The sequence below is a fragment of the Scomber japonicus genome, chromosome 18 (assembly GCF_027409825.1).
Source record: "Scomber japonicus isolate fScoJap1 chromosome 18, fScoJap1.pri, whole genome shotgun sequence".
Lineage (NCBI taxonomy): Eukaryota > Metazoa > Chordata > Actinopteri > Scombriformes > Scombridae > Scomber > Scomber japonicus.
Window position 1 is genome coordinate 13,425,536 of NC_070595.1, and position 16,521 is coordinate 13,442,056.

Consider the following 16,521-nt stretch of genomic DNA (forward strand, 5'->3'; position numbering starts at 1 on the left):
TTATTTGAAACAGAAGTAATATCAAAGTGTACAGAACAAAGCCCCACTTAAACAGAGGAAAAGTAATGTCCATATCCAAGTGACACCTGAACACCTGGATGAAGAACTGTCCCCGTCAGGCGCTGTCTGCATCATCACTGATGATTCCCTTCAGGTTGGTCCAGTCTATTGCTCTTCTGTGCCCTTTCTGTGTATTTTCCTCACCACTATCAGAGCCAGAGTTCAAAGTGCGCTGATATGCAGAGGAGGGAGTGTTTTGTTGTTTCTTGGATACTGAGGCTCCTCGCCGTGTAGGTCGACCTGAGAGAGACATCCACATTAATGAGTCATTTTTTATTACTATGTTCATAGTTTGCAATAATAAAAACTAAACCAGTGACCTAATCATATGATTGCAACAATGGCATCACTATGCACTTCACCCTTCCTCACCCAACCAGACTATAAGCCACATCTATAGCTAGTAAAACGCGTGCTGTGTACTCAATGTTAATACTTCAGACAATTTATAACTTGGGACACCAGTTAACTGGAGATTTCAGGGGATTTCTACATCATCAGCAGCTACCTTGGGCTCTGGACTGGTTTAAATTGTTACATCAGTCTCCAGTTAGCCATTCATGGAATCTAATGCAGGACCCAAAATTCATATCAGCTAATAATGTTTGTGGTGTGTGTGGTGGTTGTAAAAAGAGATTAGAAGGGCAGGGAAAGACAAAACAACCCCACCACACCCTGATTTCACCAGTGCATCTTAAAATATTCTGCAACACTAAGTCCAAACAATCCAAAAAGGTTTACTGAACAAGATCTGGTATGGTATTCAGTTCCACTTTAGATGCAGGGGCAAAGAGGGAAATTGAGCTCTCAAACTGGAGAGAGAAAACCAGAGGGGTGCCATGTTGGAAGAGCAAGGAAATCCCCTCTCCCAGATAGCATCTCTCACAAAAATTCCTGAGCCAAATTCCTCCTGCTGCAAAAGCCCTCTATCTTGCGCCCAGGAGGGTAATAGCTGCTTCAGACAGACTCTGGTATACTGCCGTTCCTCTGGGTGTAAATCACTGGTCACAGATGTTACCCAGTATGCAAAGAGGCAGGGACACACAAGTCTTATGCCAACCACAACTTGAGAGCCGCTGTCATGCAGAAACTGTCTGGTGTGGCACTCGAGGTGAGGGGGGTCATGACAGTGAGTAAGCACAAGTGAGATGCTTTCATACAGAGACTATGTCGTGGAACATTTAAAAAAATAAATAAATAAAACATTTGTTTGTCTATTAGGTTGCTGAAAAGTTACTGGAGACCATCCATGGAGAGCAGGAAACGATGGAGCAACGTGCTGTCTGATCAAACATTTGATGGAATCACACATGCCACCAAAGAGATTGTCAACAGAAGGCTGCACAATAAATGGAAACATACAGATAAATGTAAATGATACACCAGCCATTCTTCAGCACTGGACCTGCAGCCTCATACCTATAACTGAATCACAGCCGTGCTGATACTCAGTATAGCAGCACTCCCTCGCCCGTGATATTGGTTAAATTACGTTTAGTTGCTAAGAAAGTTGCCGGAGACGCAAACAAAATGAGTAAAACAGTCACAAAGTGGGATTGTTGCCTTTTTATCACCTGCGTTTGGAATAACTTGTATGAATTGTCAAGTGTTGCGAAGCCTTAATTATTCCAAGATACATACGGGTGGGAAAAAGGAATAGCTAGATAGATAAAAGATAATAGTTTTGAATGAACTTGTTTGCTTTTCTGGTTCATATTGAGTTGTGTGTAAAATCAAATGGTCTCAATTAAATTACAATGAAACTTGTGCAGATAAATTTCATGTATGTATCATGTACCTTTATATGCATCCACTGGTACCTTGTGTTTTACAGGTTTTTGAATCATGTTCATCATCAGGATTTGAACCATAGTAATGTATTTCAAAGTGTGTGTTTTGAATGAGAAACTGCATGCGGCTTCCCAAAACTAAAATAGATTTTTGCTTGGAGGCAACCAACAGCAAAACTGTTTGCTTTTTCTTTCTATGGCCTGTGGAATCTGGAAACTGGAAAAACACAGTTACAAGCTGTAACAACAAACAAATTGCCAATAGTTACCTTCTGTGGCAATGATGTTGCTCACATCAAGCTCAGCCAGTTCCTGAGCTTGTTCTCTCTTCTTTTTGACGTCTTTGCATTTCTTAATAGATGGATTACCTGTGTAGAAAGATAGTTATGGATTACCTGTGTAGAAAGACAGTTATGTATTCCACTGTAACAGGAGATTCTCTTGAGTTTTTTGAACTATGTCAGTCACAAAGGACTAATGTCACACTGTTGTTTTACCAATTCAATAGTACACTAAAGGTTTTTGTTTTGGGCTCGTCTAGTATTCTTTTATGTGTAAAACCCAAAAAATTATGTGCAGTGTTTAAAAAAATATATAAAAAGGAGGAAAAGCAAGAAAAATACTGGGGTAAGTACTTGGTAAATTTAAATTTTTTCAGTTAGATTTTTTGTGCACCAAACTTGCCATCTTGTAACACTGGCTTATAGGTCAATGGACATTACAAACATCAGGATATGTTCTCAAACATCTTTTTTGTTGTTTTTACAGAAGTAATTGAAAATACATTATCAAGATATCTTCTTGTGGGTCATGGTGAAACCTGAATTTGAAAATGTGTACACTGTTAAAAAGGTGACTGGATCCCACTGACCTTGGACGCCAAGATTTTCAAGCTCCTTCTTTAAAACAGCCACCATGGCACGAGCAGAGCGACAGTCTTGGAGGACCTTCTTGTAATTGCGCCTCACGCCACAGAGAGACAGGTAGCGTTTAAGTCTCGCTATTGTTTTGTCAGAATTCTGCAGGATGAATCAGAGGTCAGACAGGCTGCGTAAGGAAGATGCAAACTAAATCCTTTCCATTTATAACGTCACTCACGGGCTCACCTTTTGACTTTTTGAGCCCTCCTTTTTTTCCACCGTTTTCTTCTTTTCAGTATTTTGCTCTTTTCCTGTCCCACTGCCCTTTTCATCCTCCAGTGATGTGAGCGATGATGAATCTGAATCTGAATCTGACCCATTCGTTTTCTTTTCCACCAAGACGTTTTCTTCTGCATACCACAACACAAAGTAATGTCAATTAATATAAAAAATCTGTTCACTTTTTCAGCTTACAGTATGAATCCATACATTTGTATGGGATTTATTTGGGATATTTAAGGATAAAGCTTTCATAGTCACCTTTTTCACTGTCAGAGGAATCATTCACATTGTTTTTGTCCTTCTTTTCTGACTCGCTTTCTGAGTCAGCTTCATCCTCTTCATCACTCTTTGGCGTTTTCTTCCCTGGACTCGTACTACTGCTCGTTTTTGCTCCATTCTTTGTAGTGTTTGGTGTCGTTTTCACCTTTGCTTTTGGACTGTCAGTGCAGCTACTCTCACTCTCACTTTTTTTGGACTCATTCTTTTCGTCATCTGATGAGTTTTCACTGTTAATCTGCTGTTTGTTGTTTGATTTTTTCACCTCTTGCTCCTCATCCCCAGATGCAGTTTTAATTTGCTCTTCCTCTTCACTCTCCTCACTTCCTGTCTTATGGTCCTCTTTATCCTCGGATTCTGTCATGAACCACACAATAAGAAAAGAACCCATGAGACACAAACATTTAATGGTCTGCAAAGGAGCAACACAACTCACTGAAGGACATTTCACTGCAAAGTAGACCCTGCTATGTAAAAACTACAGGCATCTAAATGTATTTGATGTGAAGAACAGTTATAACCCACCTGATGATGAGCTTAATTGACGACGGGATTTCTTAGCACGGGATTCGTCTTCACTCTCTCTCTCACTTATCACCTCGTCATTTTCCTCTTCTCTTTTCCTTTTGTTTTGAGGCATCTTTGTTTCCAAATCATGTCCATTTTCCTAGCAGGGAAAAAAAAAAGGAGTAATGACCACAGCAGTAAAATGACACCCCTTCAACAAGGAATAAAGCATATATGAGCTTAACAGGAAGAAATCGGATACCTGCATTTTCATCAGTTCCTCTTGAACCACCTGTTTCATGAAAGTTCTTGTCTCTGAACTTAATGATTCACATCCCACGTGTGCCAGATATCGCTTTTTTAAAATTCCTAAGGTCAGTGAGCTGAAATAAGACATCAGAAAGCTTTCATCAAGAACTGTGAGGGAGGAGGTTATTTACAGTAACAGATACTGAATAATGAAGGATGCTGACACAGGCACGGAGTGGATCTGAGCTGGTAAGTTGACCCAGAGCAAAGACAGGGAAGCACTTTTATGCGATAAATCAGAAACAGTGATCAGACAGTATGTAAAGAGTACTGATGAATTTTTGTTGTAAGGCAGTAATCACACATTGGTTTGTGGACTCCTGTTTTGAAGCTTCGAGTTTGTCACAATCTCGTTTTTTGAAGCCAGAAGGGAGCGTGGAGCTGGGGAGGAGCTCCAAAGGACCCGACACACCGTCACAATGGTGATGCAATCAAGCATACCCTGCTTAATCATCTATTTTACTCTAAAATGGACCATAGTTTACAAAATGAACATTATTCTGTATTGAAGAAGACTTGACATTAGAAAATAAACTAATTAGGAAAATGTTTACTCAGGTAATGAATCATATGAGAAGTAGGGTAATAATCATAGACTTTTATACAAACAGAGTTTATTTCTTTTCTTCAGCCAGTGGAGTCTCCCCCTGCTGGCCATCAGAGAGAATGCACATTAAGGTCACCTAAAGCATTGGCTTCACTTTTCAAACAGATCTACCTGCTTGGTTGGTTGGGACCATAGACTTGGGACACACAGTTGGTAAATGACAAGACCAAGACGCCACATCAGGATGGGGCAGACCTCCCAGACTTCACTCAAATAGCAGTATTGTCAAAATTTAGAGGTGGCAAGTAATAAAAAAGGAAACATCTTTTTTTGAATGGAATATTAGGGGATACAAAACACAAACTAATAGATTGCATTCAAAGAATTGATTGAACACAATTTCCAATGCCTCTTGTCACAGTGTCAGCTAGCCTTAATGCTTTGGTTAAAGACATAGTCGTACGCTAGTTTAGCCAAACTAAGCAAGTAAACCGTCTCAGGCTTTAAACACCCCATCAACATGAAAACTCTCGTTGATACAGTAAATAACTGTAGTTAGTTGTATTAATAAAGACATAAATAATGTAGCTATACAGTCATGAAATGACTAATGATAAATATGGCGAGCTTTTTGTGAACGGGGGCGAGGAAACATCTCGACCAAGGAAAACAGAGTTGCAAAGTCCGTCGTTACAGGTGTTGTGCCAATGTAGGTATCCCAGACAGAAAGTGTTTCCCCTGGCCGCGGGAACGCGCATTCATGAAATAATGACAACAGTCTAGCACCGAAGTTTGCAACAGTAAGTTCTGTACACTCGCGGCCACTACACTGAGCTGAACTCTTAATCTTGGTTACAGACACACAATGAACTCAAACAACTCTTCACTGTACCTTAAGTCTGGCTCAGCATGGAGCTGCCGACACACAAACTTGTGTATCTTGACTGCCTCTTTCTCCGACACCTTCATTTTTGACTGCGACAGTTCCTATTTGGCGCCCAAACGCCATGCGTAACGGGAAGTGACGTCAAAAGCCACGCCCTGTCAGAATATGAATTTCAGACGACTATACAGTGTTGAAAAGTTGTTCCCAACCTTTGGGGTGGGGGCACAAAAGGTCGTTGGATTAAGACCAGGAGTTGCAAGATGATAGGACACGTTTCCTTTTTTCCTTAAAGCTTCCCTTTATTTTATTATGACTGTATTTTATATATATATCAATTAGTGTATATTGTACAGGCCGTCTTGTTTGACTGCTAGATATCACAACATGTGAGGAGGGGTCCCACTCATACACTTAGCTTTATTTAGAGGGGACACAAGCCAAAAAGGTTGGGATCCACTGATCAATACCATGTGTCACAATGAATCAATAAATAGTTAAGTCTCAACTCAGACTTTGTTCCATATAATGAGAGTACAGTCACATTGAAAATATAACATTTGGTAATAAAATATTATTATGGAAAATTTCCTTTTTTTACTGTAACAGGTTTGTGTTTCATGAATCCATTTCTTTATTATACTTTGTGGAAAAAAGGAGGAAAAAAGAGAAGTGAAGCTGAATTTCTTAAGTACTTTATTCAGAACATTCATGACCACAATGGGACGGAAGTTTCATTAGTGCATATTTTAAGGTAATCCAAGGTGATTTTGTTAAGTGTGTGAGATACATATTGCTCTCATTATTTTTTGTTTTTGTTGCAGTATTCAGAGTGATTAGGTTTGCACAAAACACCAGTGAATATTAGAAAGAGAATACTAATTCTCTCCCTGAGGGGAATAAAAAATACAACATAGGATCAACAGCCTAAATCACTGCTGTGTGGACAATTACTTTGAACAAATTTCAGTGGTTTGGTGTAAGACAAAAAGCGAAAGATCATGGCTCAGAATAAAATACAATACAATACAATCAAAGAAATGGTGGACAGGTCATGGTTCCTTTTGAAACATTAAACTGAAACATAGGTTCACGATTTAGTCATTTACACAAGTAAATTCAAAATCTGAAGTGTGCTATAGAGTGCATCATATTCCAAAAATTAAAAATTCACTTGAGCACTACTTAACACAAAGATTGCAAACAATACAAAAGTTAAATAGCAAACAATAAATTAGGTTCATAAATTAATTAATAAAAAACATCTGGAAGCAACAGCAGTAATAATTTAAATAAAGAAAATTGAGCTGCTCAACAATCTCATTCGTACTGAACCTCACTAAAAATGGCTACTCAGTTTTATTCCAGTGTTAATATTTCTAAGCTATACATGAAATCCATCCACTGTTCCTCACTGTCAACTTATAAAAAAGGCAACAGATGTGTCATAACCTGAAAAAAACAGATTAGTTACTAACAGTGTGAGAACAAAGTGGAGGCTACCAGTGCATATCATGAAACACCCACATTAGCAGTAGGCTGTCTGCGCCAGGAATAAAAATCCACCTGTGGAGTTGAAGTTGGACTTTGAGGCCCATTCAGTAACTTGCAGGAGGTTTTCAAACTAATATTTATGCCAGTTTCGTGTCCCAGGTAAGTTTACACATTTCCTATTTTTAAGAATGTACATAATTGCTTTTCATGTAAACAAAAGCATTTTCATCTCCAAGTGACTCTCACTTCAGTTACAAATCAGTCATCAACCCTTACATGTACTGCAGTGACATCTGAAGAAATAAAAATGAAATAACTAACACTCAAGCTATTGCTATGATCAAGGACATCTCTCTCATTCTGCTTCTGACAAAAAAAACAAACACACATAAAGTCACTCTTCCATGCCTGATGTTTCACATTATTAGTCCTTGTACACAGTTTGCTGACCATGTCCTCTTTCATCATGCATTATATGTCTCCTTACGTGGATCCGTCTTACTCGCCTGTCCCCTCCCGTAGCACCCTCTTCCTCTGATTGGCCAGCCCCCAGTGATGAACCAGACCCTCTTGAATCTAAAAGGTGAAGGCCTCCTGGACCAGATCCTCTGTTGTTCTCATAAATGAGGATATTGAGGGTTTCTTCAAAGATTCGAGCCTCGGGAAACTCAACCTAAAAACACAGTTGTTAAAGTTTGCTGGTGAGTGACTTTATTTGCCATGGACAATAAAAAGTTGTGAGTTTTTACCTGTTAAAGCAGAAATGTTGATTTAAAATAAACACTAACACATAACTAAAGTGCATTTATCTCCATCTCAAACAATCTACTGCAATGTACACATTTTATCATGCTTACTTTGGTCTGCTTCTTTTCTGTAGCATAGACTATTGAAGTGCAGCACACTTCTGCAATCTTGCGGCCCTCTCCATAAAAAGACCAGCAGCAGATCTCGTCCCCCAGCACGTCTTTGACAAACAGGACGCGGCCATTAAACCGTAACACGAGTTTGTCAAACAGTTCAATGTTCTTCAGCAGGTTATCGTCTGAGTTGCTGGTCACAGAAAGAAACAAAGAATAAGTTATTATCAAAAAAGCAGATTCATATTCCACACTCATAGTTTTTTTGTGCTATATGTAGGACAGTTAACCTGAACAATTACCTGGTATAAGAGTATTTGTTGTTTCCCCTGTTGTTCTGCAACTTTACTACTGGCTGTAAAAACAAGAAACAGGAATACATCTGAGGAAGTTGTTGAGCGACAGGTATTTCTGTAGTCTATAAATAGTCTTGACAAATTTTGTGTGTATTAAAAGGTGACCCTTAAAAATTCATAAAGGTACATTTTGGGAATAAAATGAATTCTTCCAAACAATAATGATAAAAAACAACAACTAATAAACTACAATATTCATGGCTCTTCCAACCATGGGGCCATTTACAAAAAAAACCCTTGTCGGCATGAAGTTCATACAGTACCTCTCATGGATATCATAATCCTCTGTAGGTTTCTCTATCTACAGAGGATACTACCACACTAGACAATTAGAGCTTGACATCTCCTAACCTAATAAATACTTCTTCCACTGCTCCATTTGATTTAGATAAAAGGTAATCTACCTTTCTGCAGGTGGCAATCATCCTCTGTTCTTCTTTGGCTGAGGTGATCATGGGGATGCGGCACACACTTTCAAAGACATCCTTTTGTTTCTGATGGTAAACGAAGAAAGTACATCAAAACATGTCTGCAAATCTCTAAGTATCAATCAATTCATTCATTTAGTCAATTAAACGTGAAGCGAAGGCATTACACTTCTTGTTAATCTGACCAATAGCCAAAGCCTGGGAATATTGAATTTGGTGCATATAGCTCACTGGTAGTATAGTTTGTAGTAATAATGTTTAATGAGAATTCTTAGGTTTTACATCTGCCTGTCTGCGTGTGTCTATGTGTGTTGATGCTCCAGTGCAGAGACAAAACCAGTAAGGATTGTTTTAAAAAGTATTTTATCTGTTTACCTGCATGGCAGTGAGGCAGTGCTGGACGAGTCCCTGGACTCGATAGTACTGGGCCTCCTTCAGCACCTCATCCAGTTCTTTGTGGTCCTCTGGAAGTGGTACTGAGCCATCTCGCAGGAAGTTCAAAACTAGGGAAAAATGTCGGCCACATCGGTCCAAAACTACCCAACCTATGACAGGAAAATGATTTGTATTAATTTATATTCTTCTGTAATTGGAAAAAATGTATTTAAGTGGATGGTTCAGAGTGTTCAATATGGAGTCCTTTTGAACATTTTACTGGGACATTTGAAAATGGATTACACATACGAATACATTTAGTACTCACACGCAGCTTAAGCCCTGGAAGTAACCAACATTTGAGTATAAAATCTTGAAACAGTGGACCCAAAAAGATCTGTTGTACGTTAACTAATTGTTGGGTCATTAAAGTGGATCGAATCACCATCAAATCAGGTGCTACATAAGAATGAAATAAATTGTATTATGATAGAGTAAAACTTACAGGTGTAGTGATGTGACGCTGATGTAAAACTGAAGTTGTGTAGTAGTTACAGATTTGATCATTTCTACACAAACTAAGTATGATAATAAGACCTCATAAGAAATCCTACTGAGGGACATCATAGTCAAAGTGACATGTGAATAATCCCGATATTAATAGCACAGCCTTTAACACAGTAAACAATAACTGGATGCAATAAAAAATGAATTGTTACCAGACAGACATGTCTACTCACCTTCTGAGTCTATAGTAACCTCTGCTCCTCCATTGCATATGCTCTGCAGCAGACTGTCTTCCTTGCTTAATGTCTGGACAGTTGTATAATGCAGCGAGCCACCTACATTTAACTTGACGTACTTGCTCCCCAGCAGACCCCGATTTCTGAGATCTTCTGTGTTCTGACAGGTGGGCTGGGAAACAGCAGACTGGGCTGAGTCGGCAGCATGACTGCCAACTGAAGCCTCAGCAGACATGGAACTGAAGAGTCACTTCCTGACTGTAATACAGAAAAATACAATGGCCTGTTTGTAGTACAGGTTTAGACCAGTACGAGGAGCAGTTCTAATGTCAATTTGATTATTACTATTTCAGCTCTCTCTTAATTGAACCTGACTTAATTAAGTGTGTGGGCAAAATATGTATAAGAGCCTTCACCATTAAAATTAGGCTATTTCTGATTCTAGTGTTGTCTTGTTGTTTTATAGATTAGAACAAATAACTATTATGAATTGTATCCACAGAAGCAAATTGATGGATGTGGATATGTAACCATGGCTCACTATGTGGAGTGTAGCTATGAAAAATGCTTCATACATACAATATGTTGTTTTATTTTATTTCCAAACTGCCAAACAAATAACATAACTAGTAGTCGGCTAGTTTTCCCCGTATGTGTAAAGTGCATCACTTCCATCTCATCCAGGAAGCATTTGTTTCAGCACAGCTCCATGGTCCTTAACATTATACACTAAGTCATCCTACATTAGAAGCAAGCATTTAAACTGTCCTCTTAGCACTCTGTTATCCCAAAACTTTACAAATGTTTGGTGTTTGTATCATCAGCATGATATTAATAACTAGAAGCACCGTAAGCTCATAAATGATAGCACCGACTCATGCCTAGTTAAGATGATATTTGCTTTTATTAGGCTTATAAAATACAATAATGATTAGTTAGCAAATATCGTTAATAAATCAATACGTTATGATATAATTGTATAATTTGTTAACAAAATGTGACTTTACTTACCACACTGAACATCCAAATGAGCTGCAGGAGTGAACGTAACTATGCTGAGATAGCTGGTGTGTAAATGTGTGAGAGTTATTAGAACTAATATAGATAAAATTAATTAATCTAACTATAACGCAGCAGACGTTTCACAACTCATGTTTAGCAGCAAGCTAAATCAAAATGGCTAACATCGGCTAGTCTGTTTTTACTACGCTTAAAGCTCGCCTCTGTTTTCGTACCGCTTCTTGGAGGAGAAATCAGATATTGGCCATCAAAAAACCTAAAAAAACAAAGCCAGGCCCTAATCTAAGAACGGACACGTCCATTATTAACCATAAAGACGATGAACTGATGCTAATATAAAGCGCTAAGTAGGTCACTCGGAAGCGAAACTAGAGCCTCTGCTTCTTCCGCTGCTTTCTTCTTCTACGCTCGAAAATCGTGTCCTCTAGCAACCTGTGACGTCAATCACTGCCACCCTATGTTTCCCACAGTGAAACTTAACTTATGCTGGTCCTTGATATGCAAACATAATTTTTCTCCTCACAAATACTTTATATGGAATAACCAGGATATATGTTTCAAACGTAAATCATTATTTTTTAAAGAAAAGGGTTGATGGCATACTACTTCTCTATCAGTTGTTTAACAAGGAGGGTCAATTGTACTTATAATTAATTTTTATCAAAGTATAACATTCCTGTGCTGGCTCCCTAGATAATTTACCATTGTCTTTGATGCTATTCCATCAGGTATTAAAACTTTGCTTTCTTCTACAACCAGACTATCACCAATTATTACCCTTCAAACTACTCAAACAGATTCATACATCGGGAATTCAGATCCTTTTTTGAGTGTTAAAACTAATAATTAATGCATAGGGAACTAATCCAGAGGAATATAATTAGTAAACCTGCTTCTGTATTTGTTTGGAATAACTTGTACTTTGACATAGACTGGGAAAAAAACATGGTTATTACCCAGGATTTTTTTTGTTTCAAATAAGGTGTGAGAGGTGTTTCTGAAAATATTACATAGATGTTATCCAGTTAGTTCAGCTATTGTAAAGTATAGCCTTCTTATTAGTGCAAGATGTTATGATCGGTACTGCTCCCGTTCTTTATGACAGTGGCTGTCAAACTTTTTTTTACCTCAATGACCCCTAAACTGTCACAAATTAGACCACAGACCCCTATTTGATAAGATTTCACCCCAGGGCCCCCCATCTGATAAGAGTTGTACTTTTACATGTTTTATTACAGAAAGTGTATGACCAGAATAGTCATACATTCTGTCATTGTGCTACTTATGGATGGAATGATTGTGAAAATAAATGATTCCCCTTTTTGCTAAGGACCCCTGGAACCTCCTCAAGGACCCCTGAGAGTCCCGCTTTGACAACCACTGCTTTATGAAAAACTGAGAAGAGAGACTAGAGGTGCAGAACAGCAACACTATAATTGAATTTATGGTTACTATGCTCTAAAAAATTCACTATGTACTTACTCACATTAGAGTGATTCTCGCAAATAACAACGCTAACATTTTTAATAATACATTTCTAGTGTGGAAATGGCCAGTCTGTCCTTTTTGACATGTTAACACCAGACACTGTGGATGGTTGAACAAATGTATCTAGATAAAATATGTTACTGCCCTCTAGTGGCTACAGTGGGGAACTTCAATGAATAGTGTACAGTAATATGGTTGAAGTACTTAGTGTGATTGTTGTAAATACCAACAGTAATATGTTATTGACAATTTTCAGACATGTAGATGTGTTCTAGAGAAGTTCATGCATTAACGTGGTGACGGTTGACTTGAGTGTATTTAAAATCATAACAAATATCCTTATGTATAGTAATGATAAGTACAATTGATTGCCACTACTTAAAGGTGAGTTTTATTTTCCAAATCAGAGTACTCAGTGGGTTAAACCTAAAATATTGGTATCATGCAACTGGTCTTTATTTTGCCTTTCTCTGATTTGCTGTGAAGGAAAAAATAACTTCAAAACATATGATAGCACCTATATTAAATGACTTTTCACCAAGAGAGTTATATGGTAGGTATGAAGGCCTTGGCATTCAGAAAAATAAAAACTCATTTCAACAAGTTTTACACCATTCAACAGAGACTTTATTTCCAGTTCAGCAAATAATTGACTGCCTTCAAAATAATGTATTGTATCATATATGAAGCAAAGAAATGCTACTGATGATAAGAATTAAGTCTACAAAGCAACAGTCTCCAAGATCCCCCATTTGGCACAGCGAATGAGACTACATTCACCGTTCAAACAATCAGTTGTAAATAAATACATAATGCATCACAGCAAGCAGCCAAGTTTGTAATTTTTCATCAACATAGTGCATACAACATCAAATCTGATAACAATGGTAACTGTCAATAACTATAATGATAATGGTAAGGTAAGGTTGAGCAGAAGCAATATAATTTACAATCAGTGCATGCTATAAGCATAATGACATTCATGTCCTCGCCTTTTCTTCTATGTCATGTGACACTGGGTGGCAATGCACTCCAGAAACAGCAAAGAATAAAATAAACACTGCCTTCTGTAAACACTATTGCAACAACAGATGAAACACTTAAGGACATTAAATTATTTAACATATTTTGGCACTGAATTTTCATTATATATATAATGAAAATATATAACCTCCTGCCACCATGTATAAGTGTATATATGAGGCTTATATATATATAATTTCGTGTATATATATCAACCTCAGTCAATATTAAGTCAGATATTTACATTCAATTTGTGTGTGTGTGTGTGTGTGTGTGTGTGTTTGTGTGTGTGTGTGTGTATGTATGTTACACAGAGAAAGACAAAATGAGGAAGAGAGAAAATAACTGTTGATCTCAAAACTTCTCTCATAATTGAAATTAAAATAGTCTTCCCCTAAAAGTTTTAGAAATGTGATGTGAAAAATGAAAGAAAAACATTCAGTGTGTACTGTATCCTTGTGACTGTAACTTTTGATTGTTACAAATAAGGTATTGCCCAGTTCTCTAATGTTTGGCCTCATACTAATGTAACACAATAAATTAATCCATTTCCCATCAGCCTTCCCCCCTCTCCTGTTCTTACGCCTCCAACACTGTTATTTCTTCTTTATTGTCAATTTCTTACCCTTCATAAGGCACCAGTCCTAATGATACAGAAAATTGGACTGTGAAGTAGGACCCACAATTGGCAAAAAAACAAATCAGTGCAAAAAAATCAAAATAAAGCACTTAAGAAGAATACAGTGCTATAACCAGAGGTACAGTGATGATTAAACAGAAAGATAATAAAACAAATGAAAGGGGAGTGAGGCCTTATAATACTAAGCATTTTTACCTTCAGAAGAACTGAATCTTTCTGTAGTTTTTAATTCTCACCAAGACATTTTCTCCTTTAAATGGATACTTCATACTCCCGTGTATCCTGTGGTCAAAGTCAAAAACAATTATTTAAAAAAAGCCCAATGCAGTTTTACCAAAACTATGAAATATTTTAAAGAAAAATATAGATTATATAGATTGATTTGAATTTTCATGTTTGAAACTGAAAGAAATCTCAAGTAGTCTCAATTTAACAAATATAAAGTACAGAAAACAAAGGTATTAAAGTATCAGCCTTATACTCACCCCTGCCTCATAAAGAGGATTGTTGAAATCGGACTCAACTGTAATGGGACTGTAGGAGTGTGTGTGCGAAAGAGACTTCCAGAAGAGCGGCTTCCATTCTAGTTTGCATATGCTGTGAGTGACAGAAGAAAATTACATGTAGGCAAGGCAAGGCAGTTTTATTTATATAGCGCATTTCATACACAATGGCAACTCAATGTGCTTACATGTAACCACATAAACAGAAAAAGTAAAACAATGGCGCAGCTAAACCACAGAGGAGGATGAGTATAGACATTTATATGAACTTAATCAAGTTTTAGATATCATACTGCTACTCACTTTGTATAGTACATGTAAATTCCACCGATCAGGAGGATGACCAGGATGATTGGCAGAATTATTGCCAAAGCAATGTTCTCACTCAGGATCTGATGGGATGGCTCGAATGCCTGGGACACTGTAAAGAAGTCAAGAAAAAGCTGGTATTTGTTTTCTGTTCACAATCTATTTTTATTTAATCAGAAATGATCAATTAATGTATGCAAAAACAGATTGGCACTTAAGCTGGAGTGCAGGTTTTTCTCCCCCTTCTAATTGCTTCTAATCAGCAATGTATGAATACACCAAATTTCCACTTATATTACATTTTCTAAATGTAAGTAGTATAACATTGACCAGTTTTAAGTTTTATTTTTAGTTTGCCTGCTATTATTGCACTTTATATTTTGAACATTGTAACAATAGACAACATCACAGATAGGAGAGAAGAAAAGAAAAGAAATCACCTTCTAATTTGTGATCATCCAAAAGCTCCTCATAAGCCACTGTGTGAAATGAAGATACAAGAAAGAGGACATATTCAAGTTGCAGAAGAAATCAAATTATTGATACAAATTAATATAATTTCCAGAAGATTTAATGTCACCACCTTATTTCTGTGGCGATGTTTATTCTATTCTATTAAAATAATGTGTGGTGACAGCACCTTGGTAATCAAACTCAAAAACGTAACCTCATTAATTAAAAAATGGACATAATGACAATGGTTTCCAGTCATTTTCTTGCTCTGTTTTTTTATAAATGAAATCAAAGAAGGTCCACAACAGTATATAAATATGTGACAAAAAGCTTTACCTTTGCAAAAGGGAGGTGGGCTGTTCCACTGAGACGGGTGGCCGGGAACACAGCTGATAATGACCTCACCAATAAGTTCGTAGCCCTCGTAACAGAAGAAACGCAGAGTTTCTCCTGCCTGGTAGCTGTTCTTGTACAGGGTCTGGTAACCATTGTCAGGGAAGCCAGGGTTTGGGCATGGGTCATATTTTACTATTCAGAAAACACAAACACACACACAGAGGACAGTTATGTATTTGAATGTTATTAACAGACAAAACCAGCAGAGAGCAGAAGATGGACTTACAGACACACTTTGGGCTGCGGTCACTCCATTTGGGGGTGCCAGTGTCTCGTCCATGGCAGGAGATTTGGCTGGGACCTTCCAGTTGATAGCCCTGGTTACAAGAGAAACGCACGACTGTTCCAACTGCAAAACCTGCTTCAGGGCGCACTGAGCGTGCTCCGTTTACCACCTCTCCTGGATCGGGACACTGATGGACTGCGGGTGACAAAGGACGTGTGACAGCATTTAACTTACAATAAGGAAAACAAAGAGAATACCAAGAGCAGCAACAGCAGCATAGACGATGACAACATCAACTGATTTTGACGATACTGTGAGATAACAGGAACATAATAGAAAAAAATGAACAACAGCATGCATTGAGATGTTGTGGTTTATGGTTAACCTAACCTAACCTAACCTATAACACATGGGTGTGCCTAGCTTAGCATAAAGACGGGAGAACAGCTAGCCCAAAGGTAACAAATTATGCTTACCAGAACCTCTAAAACACACTAATTTACACATTATATTTAGTTTTGTTTCAGCTGTAAGAAAAACTGAAGTGTGAAAACAACACATTTCTTTTTATGTGGTAATATGCCTGGTAACAGGTCCCTGCCAAGAAGCAGGTATTTCTTGCACATAATACACATAATCCCTTTTAAAGCCATAACTTCTTGTTTTTACACTTACATTTTTGTACAGGTTGAA

General features: G+C 37.7%; 3 protein-coding genes across 4 annotated transcripts in view; all 3 read right to left on the reverse strand.

Annotated features, from left to right (window-relative positions):
• Nucleotides 1-47: 47 nt before the first annotated feature.
• hirip3 (HIRA interacting protein 3) lies at nucleotides 48-5,600 on the reverse strand. The gene is made up of 8 exons (XM_053338331.1): nucleotides 5,524-5,600; nucleotides 4,038-4,158; nucleotides 3,794-3,935; nucleotides 3,251-3,625; nucleotides 2,957-3,120; nucleotides 2,722-2,869; nucleotides 2,120-2,218; nucleotides 48-300 (listed from the first exon to the last, which is right to left on the reverse strand). Exons 1-8 carry the CDS (start codon nucleotides 5,598-5,600, stop codon nucleotides 116-118), a joined length of 1,311 nt encoding a protein of 436 aa, XP_053194306.1. The 3' UTR covers nucleotides 48-115.
• A 620-nt stretch (nucleotides 5,601-6,220) lies between these two features.
• kctd13 (potassium channel tetramerization domain containing 13) lies at nucleotides 6,221-11,150 on the reverse strand. Of its 2 annotated transcripts, XM_053338321.1 has the most exons (7): nucleotides 10,782-11,150; nucleotides 9,768-10,028; nucleotides 9,028-9,197; nucleotides 8,629-8,718; nucleotides 8,171-8,223; nucleotides 7,866-8,061; nucleotides 6,221-7,681 (listed from the first exon to the last, which is right to left on the reverse strand). In XM_053338321.1, exons 2-7 carry the CDS (start codon nucleotides 10,003-10,005, stop codon nucleotides 7,433-7,435), a joined length of 996 nt encoding a protein of 331 aa, XP_053194296.1. In that variant the 5' UTR covers nucleotides 10,006-10,028; nucleotides 10,782-11,150; the 3' UTR covers nucleotides 6,221-7,432. The 2 variants fall into 2 exon arrangements, with proteins under 2 accessions (XP_053194296.1, XP_053194297.1); XM_053338322.1 differs by lacking the exon at nucleotides 10,782-11,150 and having other exon boundaries at nucleotides 9,768-10,162.
• A 2,826-nt stretch (nucleotides 11,151-13,976) lies between these two features.
• The window catches only part of sez6l2 (seizure related 6 homolog (mouse)-like 2), a 15,505-nt gene continuing 12,960 nt past the window's right edge, over nucleotides 13,977-16,521 (reverse strand). The window contains exons 14-19 of the mRNA XM_053339073.1: nucleotides 15,829-16,023; nucleotides 15,543-15,734; nucleotides 15,194-15,232; nucleotides 14,748-14,865; nucleotides 14,427-14,538; nucleotides 13,977-14,223 (exon numbers count right to left, since the gene is read on the reverse strand). Coding sequence (XP_053195048.1) covers nucleotides 14,194-14,223; nucleotides 14,427-14,538; nucleotides 14,748-14,865; nucleotides 15,194-15,232; nucleotides 15,543-15,734; nucleotides 15,829-16,023 — 686 coding nt within the window. The 3' untranslated portion in view covers nucleotides 13,977-14,193. The remainder of the gene's footprint in view (nucleotides 14,224-14,426; nucleotides 14,539-14,747; nucleotides 14,866-15,193; nucleotides 15,233-15,542; nucleotides 15,735-15,828; nucleotides 16,024-16,521) is intronic.